The sequence below is a fragment of the Leptonychotes weddellii genome, chromosome 14 (assembly GCF_054177405.1).
Source record: "Leptonychotes weddellii isolate Sample4059 chromosome 14, ASM5417740v2, whole genome shotgun sequence".
NCBI classification, from domain to species: domain Eukaryota; kingdom Metazoa; phylum Chordata; class Mammalia; order Carnivora; family Phocidae; genus Leptonychotes; species Leptonychotes weddellii.
In genome coordinates, this window is record NC_138382.1 from 78,629,298 (window position 1) to 78,641,271 (window position 11,974).

Below are 11,974 nucleotides of genomic sequence, written 5' to 3' on the forward strand. Positions count from 1 at the left end.
GGAGGACCTGAGCCTGTCTCACACGTCCCCACTTCCCGCCAAGGGGACTGTCGCCAACTCCCCCGATTCTCCGTATAGAAACGCACGGCCGCCCCGCAGGCCCTCCCTGTCCCGCCGGGTCGCCGCTCCCAAGTGCGTTCCCACCGGGGCCGGGGGCCTTCTGGTTGGCGGGGTGCAGAGCCGGCCCGCCCCCAGGCTAACTGGATGTGCCCACCAGAGGCCACCGTGCATTCTTCCGCAATGAGCGCGTTCCCGTTCGCGGATGCGGCCGTCTGTGACTCTGATCCTGGCCATGTCATGGGCCTGAGTCTGTCTGCCGAGAGCAGCAGTACTACGGATAATAATAAAGCCCTTCTTGCTCTGTCCCTCCCTCCCTAGGGCAACTCTGGAGGCGATGGCCCGGCCGGCCCACCGGGTGAACGGGTGAGCATCTCTGGGAAATGTCCCTGTCCATTTCTTCCCAGGGTGGGCTGGGGGCGAGGGAGGCATGCCTTTGACCCTGCTGGAGGAGAGGGTTTCCCTCAAGGTCAGTGGTAGCCTTCACTGGGAGTGAAGTCTCCTGCCTGTTGAAGTCGGCAATCCCCTGCCCTTGGCCCTGGTCTTGGGACTCAGAGGTGGCTGAGCCGTCAGGAACCTGGGCCCTCGGCCCCGTGCTGGCCCCCTCAGCTCCCCAGCCTGACCTCCTTTTACATGTTGGTGAGGATGGGGCTGGAATAAATGGAGAATGGGTCCAGGGGAGCAGAGAGAAATTTTGCTCAGGGAACCCACAAATCGGGAAGACAGTGGTGGGGGGCGCTGGGCCCCCATGCACTGGGGAAAGGACTTCTGTGCTCAGCTGGTTGTGCTTTGTCCCCAGGGACCCAACGGACCCCAAGGACCCACCGGTTTCCCTGGACCCAAGGGCCCCCCTGTAAGTAACGTGTTTTCCATGTTGGGCAGGTGCAGGGATTCCTGGAGACGTTTGCTTTCCCTGGGGGCTTCATGCAGGCCCCTCCCAGTGGACCGGTGGAGTGGGGGGGGTCAGCCGGGAAACTGGCTGGAGAGAGCTGCTTTTTGGAAGTGTGGACCGCTTTCTCACTGAGACCAACATGACCTTCTAGTGGGGCCCAGTATGAGTATCCGGAGGCTGTCGTGCCAAGTTACCACCGACTCGGTCACTTAAAATGGCAGAAATGCGTTCTCTCATAGTCTGGAGGCCAAAAGTCCAAAATCAAGGAGTTGGCGGGGCTGGTTCCTTCTGGGGGCTCCGGGGGGAGACTGTCCCCTGCCCCTCTCCCGGCTTTCTATGGTTGCTGGCCGGCCTTGGCTTGTGCACCCTTCACTCCATCTTGCCTTCGTCCTCATGTGGCTGTCTCCTCCCTGGGCCTCTCGGGGTCTTCAAACCTCCATCTTGTTATGAGGACACCAGTCAGTGGCTTAGGGCCCACCCTAGTGACCTCGTCTTGACTTGATGACGTCAGCAAAGCCCCAGTGTCCAAGTGAGGTCACCTTCACAGGAGTGGGGGATGAAGACTGAACCTGTGTCTTGGGGGACACACTTCATTAATTCAGAAGAGGCATAGTATATGCCTGGAGGTCAGCCATCAGGACAGGACAGCCCTGGGTCCCAGTGCTGCCTGCCTCAGTTTCCCCCCCGGGAGGTGAAGAGTGGCCCTCAGGAAGGCTGTGAGGGTTTAGGAGGTGACACACAGGTGCTGTGACAAATTGTTACAGGAATTTTCTCTGAAATGATCACCCCCCCACCCCGGGGATGGCATTAAACCCCAAAGGGGCATGCTTCTCAGAACCGAATGAAACTTCTTCCCTTTGTTTCTTTCTTCAGGGCCCCCCGGGCAAGGACGGGCTCCCGGGACACCCCGGACAGAGAGGAGAGACCGTGAGTATTGGCGGTGTGGGGACACGGGGACGTGGGGACACGGGGACACGGGGACGCGGGTTGGCCCGGCCTCTCCCACAGCCCCGCACGTGGGCACCACCTCCTCTGCCCCGTGGGCTTGGGAGAGAGTGGCCAGCCTCGGGAAGGCCCCTGAGCCCTGGGCTGTCTTCCGCTGACCTGGGGTGAGCCGGTCTGCGGACAGCCCCGGGCAGGCCCTGGGACAGCGCCTGGGGCAGCTGTGGGTGCCGGAGGCAGGTGCCGGCCTCAACCTTGTCCTAGCAACTGTGGTCCAAGGCCACATTTTAAACCGTCGTGGCAAATGAGATGCCATCTGCACACTGAAGCCGTGTGCAGCCGACCTCCTCTTGCTCAGTAAAACCGTCGTGAGTGCAGCCCTGCACGAGCTGCCCGAGTTTGGACCAGAAGGAAGCCAGGAGGGCCCTGTGGCAGTCCGTTGCGTCATTCCGGGAAGCTGCAAGAGGAGGGCCGCGGGCCTTGTGCCGGGCCCAGCCTCCTCTCTCCGGGCGCTTCCGGCCTCGGGCTTGGTGGCAGGGGCCGTGCAGGGCTCCTTCAAGGAGGCAGGGGGCATTCAGCTATGCTCACGATCCCCCGCTTTGCCGCCCCGTGCCCGCCGTCCACCTTACCCTTCCCTTTAGAAGAGCCCAGTGCAAGCTGTGTCATCTGGGCGTTTTCGGTTGGGACCAAAATCATTTTTCAGAAATAAGGTCACTTCCTGGGATTTGACCCAACACACCATGTCCACCGCGGGCGTCCTGGGGGAGGGCATGGTGGGGTACACCTGTGACCTTGAGGCTCCAGGCTCAGACAGCTGGGGACCTCCTGGTCACCAGATAGATGGGGGAGGTTGCTGGGAGACCCCTGTGTCCCCGCAGCTTTTTTGTGGCCACAGATCTCTGAGAGGCTCTCACAGCAAATGGGGTCCCTGCGTCCAGTGGGACTTTGAATGCCAGATTTAACATCTTGGTGCTCGCTCAAAAAAAAAAATCCCTTTGTCTCTCTGGTTCATTGTGATGAAACCTCTTTTAATTACACCTTCCCGGTGTTCTGCTGCAGGCGCAGGCTGGCTGACAAATGCAGATTCGCTTGCTCTTTTGTTTATAGAGAAAAACTAAAACATTTCATCTGAGCTTTGCATATTTTTCTCTAATGCTGTTCCGAGGAGACAAGATAGAAGGTTTTGCCAAGTGTGTGCTTTTCTCCCTCTGACTTATCCTGAAGAGAGGCTGGTAGAATAATTAAGCTGCTTGTTTGCTGGGAAAGTAGCACAGGGAGCCTCCATGCCGTGCCTGGCTGCCCTCGCAGACACGGGGGCTCCCTGTCTCCGGACCTGGCCAGGACAGACGGCTCCAACATGGGGCCCAGACACATCGTCCAGAAGGGTCTTCTCTGGAGTGTTGACTTCACTCTTAAGGAAATAGATACACAAGACAGCAATACTTGTGGATGTGAACCCAAAGCCCGTTTCTGGGCAAGGGCCTGGAGACCGATTCCATCCTTAGCAGCCAGCGAAGGTCCTGCCCGTGGGGCAAACAGAGAGGCCCTTCTTGCCTTTACACTCCCCTTGGGCACTTCGACCCTGGCCCTCCAAGCGGGGGTGCCCTCAACCTGTCCCCCACCCCTTGTTTCTGACCCTGTAAACGCTGCCTACAAAGAATTCTGCTTTAAAAATGGGCATGTATGTGCCTGGCGTGCAACTCCCCTGGGCCTGAAGAGAAGAGCTCCCTGAGAATTTGCAGAGACGCGGAATCCGCCACAGGTTCCCACGGCCCAGCGGCAGAGCGTGAAGTTGCAAATGGCAGCGCGGTGGCCGTCCTCACGGGGATGCAGGGGCCTGCCCTTGCCCATCAGCCACACGGCAGGTCCACTCGCCTTCTGGGTCTCGCTGGTGCTTCAGACTTCCCTCTGCAGACCCTGGAGCTGCCGCTCGCGGCTTCCCGGGTGTCACGTCCGCGCGTCTCTCCAGCTCACAAGGCACCTGCAGGTGGCACCGAGTCGGCACGTGCCTGCTCTGTAGATGCGCCCAGAAATTAAGGCTTCCTCTCCACAGCCCGCTCTCCCCTTGAAGGGAGTGCATATAGCACAGAGGACGTCCACAGTGAAGCCGGGGCTGTTGCCCACGAGCAGTGTGCAGGCGGAAGTGCGAAACTCCCCTGGAATCGAGCTCACGGCACGTTCCAGCGGCTGGATCACGAAAGCAGCAAGCCCCCGCTGTTTCCTGATTTCCACGAACGCCCAGGGGCGCGTGAGGTCCCCTGTCACTCGGCAGAGGCGATAGCGACCCACACGGGACCGGCTCACAGAGCCGCTAGGGAGAAACGGCCCAGAGGTAGCTCCCGAGTCGAGCTTCCAGAGGTTGAGAAATGGCACCAAGTCTGCTGGGAAAATGAACACTTAGTGACATTATAAAGATTAACGGTTTTAAAATATATTTCTCAGCACAAAAACACGGCGGCGGAAAAAGCAGCTAGTGAAGCGAACTTGTCTGGCGTCATTATCTTCATGAAATTAATGTGCAAATGGAACAGGAGAGCGGGCCCTCTGGGTGAAGTCGGGAGTCAGTGCTATTTGGGGCCCTGGGCGGGGGGTTGGGGCGCGAACCTTCTGATGGGAGCCATTCGGCCAGCTCAGGCGCTGACTCTCCGCACAGGGTTTCCAAGGCAAGACCGGCCCCCCAGGACCCCCGGGCGTCGTCGGCCCTCAGGTGAGTGGCGCGCCCCTGGCTTTCACTGGCCATCTGTGTCGTGCGCCCACGCGGCAGGGAGGTGCCCCCGGATTCGGAAGGTGTAGGTGCAGCTCCTAGAGAATCCTGAGTCCCACAGGCTTGTTAACATTCAGAGCTGAGCTCCGCACAGGGAACCAGATGGGAGAATGGGGGACGGTCTGTTGAACAGTCAGCGAGAACCAAGCAGGCAGAGCAAAGAGGGCCCGTGGGCGGTGGGGGCCCGGCCAGGACGGGCCTGGCTCCTGGGCAGGGCCCCGCTGGGCCCACTCTTCCCTGCTCGCCTGCCCCCCAGCCGCTCAGGCCTCCCGCCCCCGGCTCCGGTCAGCGTCCCCAGCCTGTGCAGCCGGGACCGATGGCTTCAAGCAGCAAAACCGGGCAGCAAGCTCCCACCTAATATAGCAGTAAATGAGATATTGACCCGCTGCGGCCACGGACTGCAGGAAACGCGGGCATGCTGCCCACCTCGTGTCTGGCGATCTGGCCCCCCTCACGGCACGCAGCTCCCCCTTACATCCCACCCCGTCTGCTCTGCTCTTTTCCTTCTGGATTTTTGCGGGAAGTAAGAGACTCGAAAAGCAGCGTGGGGTTTGGTGGGCCCTTGGCCTCCACGGCCCCGGCTGTCCTTAGTTTGGGAAGAGAAGGTTGCTCCCTGGCATGTCTCTTGAAAATGTCTGTGGCTGATGCTGACTTCCCACACAGGGTCCCACGGGAGAAACTGGTCCGATGGGCGAGCGTGGCCACCCTGGGCCCCCAGGCCCCCCCGGGGAACAGGGGCTCCCGGGCCTGGCCGGGAAAGAAGGGACGAAGGTGAGTTGGTCGGGCCTTCCACGCCGGCCCAGACTTGCCTGAGGGAAGTTTTCTCCTGCACACATATATGCACTGGAATACACGTTTGTCCTGAAAATACGCGTATACACGTGTGCACGACAGGCGTATATCCCAGTCCCCGAGAGGGCCCTCTGAGTTTGAAAAGGAGGCCAAGGGTGTGCTGGTCGGAGGCCCCCTCTGCTCCCATGTTCGGCCCCGGAGAAAGTTCTGGAAGATATTTGGAACCAGTGACTTGGGTGATGAGTCCATTTTGGGTGATGCTGCCACCCTTCCTTTACCCGAGCAGTCTTATGGGGAACCCCAAAAATATGCAAAGTGTAGATGTGGGGGCAACACAGCCACAGGGCCCTCAGCTGCCGCTCAACCCACCGTGGTCCCGGAGGGATGGAGTCTGTCCTCAGACCACACGCGGAGCCAGCCCGTGGAACGTGCGTCCCGGGCGTGAGCACAGGCGGCATTCCTGTGCGCGGACCTGCCAGCGAGCGAGTCCACTCACGACTCGCAGGTTCCTTCTGAAGCCTGTGTCCGGGGCGGCCCTGCTCCAACCTGACCCTGGGAGGAGCTGGGGGAGGAAACCCCGCCCCGGCCCCTTCTACCCTGGTCTTGGGCATCGCTCAGAAACTCATCGATGGCTCTGGTTTCAGGGTGACCCAGGTCCTGCCGGCCTCCCTGGGAAAGATGGCCCTCCTGGGTTACGTGGCTTCCCTGGGGATCGAGGGCTTCCTGGCCCAGTGGTGAGTGAGGGGTCGGGCAGGGGATGGAGCGGGATACCGCCCAGCCCGGGGGCCTGTCCCCACAGTGCCCCAGCCACACTCTTGTTGCCCTGCAGGGCGCACTTGGACTGAAAGGCAGTGAAGGCCCCCCTGGCCCGCCAGGCCCCGCGGTGAGTACTGTGGCCAGCACAGACCTCTTCTCCCATCTTCTTCCTCAAAACCTAGTCTGCAGGCAAGACACGGGTCCCAAGGGTCAGGAGAGCAGGCACATCTGCCCCAGCCCTCTGTGGGTCCAGGGAGGGCCATGGGAGGAAGTGGACGGCGGGCCGTGGGCTGGCAGCCGGGGTGACAAGCCAGGGACGCACTGTGAGGGCAGGCGGAGAATGGGCGGTGTGAAGGCAAGGCCTCGGGGTCCCGTCATGACTTCGGAGGGGCAAGGAGCGCTGACGTGCTTAGTGTAGGTGTGGGCCAGGGACTGTGGGGGCGGAGCGGAGGGGCACAGATCTCTCCTGCCCCTGAGCGTGGATTCGAGAGCTGGATGGCCCGCATGCCTGGGCTGCCCACGCAGAGCTCAGCCAGTGCAGGTGCAGGTCCATCCCCAGAGCTGAGGGCCCTGGGGGCTCCTATGAGTGTTGCTGTCACCTGAAGTTCCCTCCAGCATTCAGAGTCCAGCTACGAGAGCCCTGAAGACGCAGTGTTCCCAGAGCTGCCTCTGTGGCCTGGGGGACTTGGGGCCAGGCGGGGCTGCGTCCACCCTGCCCCGGACACTTGGGCTGACACTTGACGGAAATGTGACTCTCCCCGCCCTTCAGATGGGGCCCATCTCACAGCCCCTACTCTGCTGCCCAGATGGGGGGTTGTAGGAGCTGCCCCGGCCCCCGTCTGGGTCTGGGCGCAGACCACAAAATAACCCTACCTTTCCCCAACTGAGTCATGCATCATTTCAGAGATGGCAGCTGGGAAGCCAGGCCTTTCTTTGAAATGTCACCTTTCTTCCCAATAAAGGCCAGTGCGGAATGATGCCCAGGCAATTGTGGCCTCTCAGTGCTGACCCTTGAACTAGGCCAGGTTCCCACCCATCGGCGGTGCTCCCGGGGCTGAGCCTCGCCCATAGAACATGGGGGAGCAGGGCAGAAAGGGAGCCCTTTGTGGGCAGGCAGGCCCCAGAATGGGAGCCCAGGCGAGGAGATCATCCCACGGGAGCACCTAAGGAGGATGTGTTCTCGGACCCTGGGGGAAAGGCAGGAATGTGCTTGGGATTATAGGAAGTGGGGAGCTGAGAGAACCCCAGAGCTGGTCTGAGTGGTCTGTGCTGCTGAGGGCCCTGGGAGCTACTGAGGGCTCTGGAGGGAGGGTGAGCAGGAGGACCTGGTGGCGCTTTGGAAAATTGGATCTATGCATTTTGAGAGCCTTGGAAATGAACCATTTTCTCGCCTACCACAGGGATCTCCGGGCGAGAGAGGCCCGGCTGGTGCTGCTGGGCCCATCGGAATCCCAGGGAGACCCGGGCCCCAAGGACCTCCAGGGCCAGCTGGGGAGAAAGGAGCTCCTGTGAGTATTGCCTTGGGGGCTCAGGGGCCCTCGCCAGCCTCCTCCATCCTTGCCACAGGCAGGTGTGCTCCGGGGGTTTGCGGGATGGGGGAGGTGGGTGGAGCGCGTGCTTGTCCTCCAGGAAAGTGTGTGTGTTCCCAGCGTCCTGACTGAGTCCAAGGGTGGGTTCCCAGGGTTGGCCGGCTTCTGTCAGGGAGTCACCCGAGCTGGAGGGGTACTGGGGAGCATCTTGGCCAAGGCCCAGCCTGTCGTACCTGTGCGTCTGTGAGCCGGCATGTGCACACAGAGGGACGGGCTGGGGACAGCGTGTGTCCAGGTGTAGTCTTGGCCTCGGTCTGGGCTCTGGGCACCATGTGTGGGCAGGTCCCAGTTGCCTGCTGTGTGCACAGCCCCTCCGGCCGGCCTGAGCCAGGCTGGTCTTGGTGTGAGGAGGATGGGTGTTTGGGATGGGAGCCCCCTCCGCTGGTCTGGGGGCAGGAATGGAGAACAGATGGGCTGGGAGGCGTGTGCTGGGAAAAGCAGCTTCTTCCTGGACCCCAATAGCCGACCACTCAGTGACCACACGTGTGGCCCAGCCAAGTGTGGAGGCGTTGGGAGACCTCCCGCCCCAGCCTCAGTTTCCACGCAGGAGATTAATGGGCCCCTTCTTGTCTAGACTTCCCTCTTGGGAAGCCAACAGCTGCCCTCTGCCAAGCGCTTTCCCCCGAATCACCACAAAATATCCTTTACTGCCTCGACGTGCTCCTGTCCCGTGTTTGGCTTCCCCCGCAGGATTTTGCAAACTCCCACCTGCCCCACATTCAAATGGTCGTGGAGACAAATTTCAGCTCCAGGTTGCATTTTGCGTTCAGATGTCAGCATGAGCAGAGTTCCAGGGGGAGAGAGGGCAAATGTGCACATAGATGATCTCCAGTGGAGTTCGGACACCCATGCTGATGGATTCCTGTTGGACAGACACAGTCTTCCCCAGACATTCCTCACTTGGTGGTTCACGGGTGGGAACGGCCCGGTGGCCGTCCCCAGGCGGGAGCTCCCCATTGACACCACACTGGGAGTGTCTACGCCACCAAGAATCCATTCAGTCTGGTATCGGCAGTTCTGATGGCATCTAATCATTTCCACTGAGGCCATTGGACATCGATCCAGTAGAACTTGGTGCCAGAAACCCGCCTTCTATGGGGCGTTCGATGTGCACAGAGCGCATGCAGATTCGGTTGCAAACAGTTAGGTTTGTTGCTTCAGGAGAGTAAACACTTGAGCAGAAACCTCTCAGAGTTGCACTATCCACTTGAAAGCTTGTCATTCTCCCCGAATAGCTCCGGAGAGAGGACAAGGCCAGGTGTCTCCAAGCACAGCTGACCTGACCAGTAACATTGGATGGGAAGATTCCAGGCGAGCCAGAGTTAGCCTGAGCATTTTCTGGCTTCATTAGGGTAGAAATTTATCTCGACAGGAACGAAATTGAGGGGCCGGCAGTGAATCATATGGGCAGGAAGGGATGAGATGGAGCAGTGACGTCCGGGTACATGCTGGCCGCGTTTAGATCCCGAGACCGAGTGCACGTGTTATCTCCCATGTCCCTCCCCCAACACGCACCCCTTTGTTCTGCGCTCCTAGAGAGATTCTGACATTGGGAAAACTGAGCAAAGCAAGGCCTCAGTAAGGATGTTTGAGATGACCAGGGGCAGTTACAAGGGAAATGAATCAAAATTACAAGAAAAGAAAGATGGGTGTGTGCATACCTGTTTGGCATGGGGGTGTTGGCAGAGAATTGAAAGGGTAAGAGCATTGGTGGAGGCCACAGCTCAGGCCCTCCTGGCCGCTAACATAGATGATCCCACATACAGGCTCAGGAATCTGGCTGGCTGGGCTGAATCCCGGCTCCACTGTTCACAAATTGTGCTTCGGTTTCCCCATTTCTAAAAGAAGTGCTCTTTTTAGGACAGGCACAGATAAAACACAGTGGTGCACGAGAAGTGGGTGGCACTGGGGGCCAGGCTCAGCTCAGAGTCACCCTCCACGTAGCTGGCTGAAATCTGTTGGGACTGTGACAGGGGTCACTGGCCCAGGCTGCTGGCTCCCTGCCCGTGGGCCCCTCTTCTCTGGGGCGACGAGCTGGTGGCAGGACATTCCACGATGGAGCTGTGTTTGACTGGGGATCTTCTCTCCTCTGTAGGGCGAGAAAGGGCCCCAAGGCCCAGCTGGCCGAGACGGCCTCCAGGGTCCTGTGGGGCTCCCCGGTCCAGCTGGCTCCGTGGGCCCCCCTGGGGAAGACGGAGACAAGGTAAGGAGAGTTGGGACGGGTCCTCCTGCCTGCGGACGACGCACAGCGCGGCCGGCAGGTGCTGGCTGCCGAGGGACCCCGGCCCGCCCTGCATGCCCGGTGCATGATTTCAGAAAAGCTCACAGTCACGCGGTGATAGATGAGATCTCTGGCGTGCGGGGGGCACTGGGAAACTGCTCCCGCCCGTGCGTGCTGCCCTTTGCCCGGGACATTCGCTGCTGGCGGCCCGAGCAGCAGAAATCCTCCCCGCTCTCGATGCGTCACGTCAGTTCTGAGTGTGGAGCCGATGTAATGAGGTTTTACTCAGGATCTATTTTTAAATGTCTTCACTTGAATTATCCCAGACCCCCTTTTGTTGGGAGCCTGCTTTATAATTCTAGCGCTGTTACTGTGGGAGCTTATATTTTATCCCTCATTCGGTGAGGACAATGAAACTTAGCTCTGTGGTTTAACCTTCCGTCTATGTCGGCTCTCCGGTGACCGTTCCGACTGGGTCACCTGTGTGCACGGGACACCTCCTCTCGGGGCGGGGCGCAGCTCCGCACAGCGGATGCGGAGGCTTTAATAACTGCTCCGGAGCTCAGTAGCCAAGCTATCCCATTACCGCCTTGCTCTGCACGCCCCCCGCTTGACAAAGTAAATATTTTCACTGTGATTCTCAGATCCACTAAAATCCTGTACTGTGTGAGCTCAAGGCCTCGCGCCCCGTTCACTGTGGTATTAGAAGGGAAGTCAACTCAGTTTATGGAAACGTCTCTTCCTAGGAACGTCCTCGGGCCGGCCTGGAGAGGAGATTAATCTTAATCCCCAAGAAAAATTAATTACGGGGAGCAGATAACATGCAGATAGCTCAGGGCTAACAGACCTTCCTCGTCTTCCCACAGGGAGAGATCGGGGAGCCTGGACAGAAGGGGAGCAAGGGGGACAAGGGCGAGCAGGTACGGGGCCACGCGCGCTCACCACAGGGTTAACGGTGTCCTTGACCCAACCACATCGGCAGCCCGTAGCAGGACACGGCTGCTGGGCTTCCTTTCCCGCTGGAACTCGTGTGTGGGTGGTGGGCATGCACATGTGCCCTCGGGGGGGTGTGCATAGATGCACACGTATGTTCATATCTGAGTGGATCTCTCACTAACGGACGAGCAGGAAGCATTCGCAGGCTTCGTTGAATAGAGCCGGGGGGGCGTGTCGACTGTGTGGTGTTGGGTTCCGTAGGCCTGGGTCACGGCCGCCCTGCGACGCTCAGGGCGCGGGCACCCTGCTAGAGCCGCACCTTGACCGGTGCCTCTTCATTTGTCCGCTCGGAAGTCCTAGTGTGTCCCTTGGCTGCCGGCTCCCTCCTGGTAGTGGGGGCCTGCGTGCTCTTGGCTGCACAGCTGGGCCTTCCTGCTGCCCGGTGCTGGGCGTGCTCCCCGAGGGCAGTGCTCTCCGGCCCCCCCTTGCCTCCCTCTCTCACTCGCTGCCTGTGCCAACGCTGGAGTGTGTGTGGGGACGCGTGGGGGCCGGCGTCACACCGCTAGGCGTGGACTCCAGTCGGGTCCTAGCTCTGCGTGGGCGAGCCGCCCGGTGTCCAGCCTTGTTTTTAAAACAGGGCCTCTGGGGCCCATGTCCTGGGAGTGTGGCAGGAGCTAAGATGATGCACAGTGGCCGCCCCCCCCAACCCGTCCTCGACATTGGGCTGGACTCTTCCCTGGACCGCCACACACGGGGGCTGAGCTGATGGCCTCGGACCGTGGTCCCCCTGGGTCTCCGCTGTGATCCGGGAAGCAACCGCATCTCTGTCTTTCCCCCACAGGGTCCGCCCGGGCCCACCGGTCCACAGGGCCCCATCGGACAGCCAGGCCCCTCCGTGAGTATCTGTGCTCAGGGCCCTCTCTACATCCCGAGCCCCTTGAGCTGGTGGGGTACGGGCAGCTCTCCTCATCCACACCCCACTCTCTCCTGCAGGGAGCCGATGGCGAGCCAGGCCCTCGCGGCCA

The 11,974-nt window shown here is 60.4% G+C and overlaps 1 protein-coding gene across 1 annotated transcript in view; it reads left to right on the top strand.

The window, feature by feature from the left end:
• Window positions 1-11,974, top strand: part of COL5A1 (collagen type V alpha 1 chain) — a 150,733-nt gene that overhangs the window by 113,201 nt on the left and 25,558 nt on the right. Inside the window, exons 36-47 of the mRNA XM_081802663.1 lie at window positions 379-423; window positions 857-910; window positions 1,823-1,876; window positions 4,545-4,598; window positions 5,319-5,426; window positions 6,092-6,181; window positions 6,277-6,330; window positions 7,604-7,711; window positions 9,888-9,995; window positions 10,880-10,933; window positions 11,791-11,844; window positions 11,943-11,970. Coding sequence (XP_081658789.1) covers window positions 379-423; window positions 857-910; window positions 1,823-1,876; window positions 4,545-4,598; window positions 5,319-5,426; window positions 6,092-6,181; window positions 6,277-6,330; window positions 7,604-7,711; window positions 9,888-9,995; window positions 10,880-10,933; window positions 11,791-11,844; window positions 11,943-11,970 — 811 coding nt within the window. The remainder of the gene's footprint in view (window positions 1-378; window positions 424-856; window positions 911-1,822; window positions 1,877-4,544; window positions 4,599-5,318; window positions 5,427-6,091; window positions 6,182-6,276; window positions 6,331-7,603; window positions 7,712-9,887; window positions 9,996-10,879; window positions 10,934-11,790; window positions 11,845-11,942; window positions 11,971-11,974) is intronic.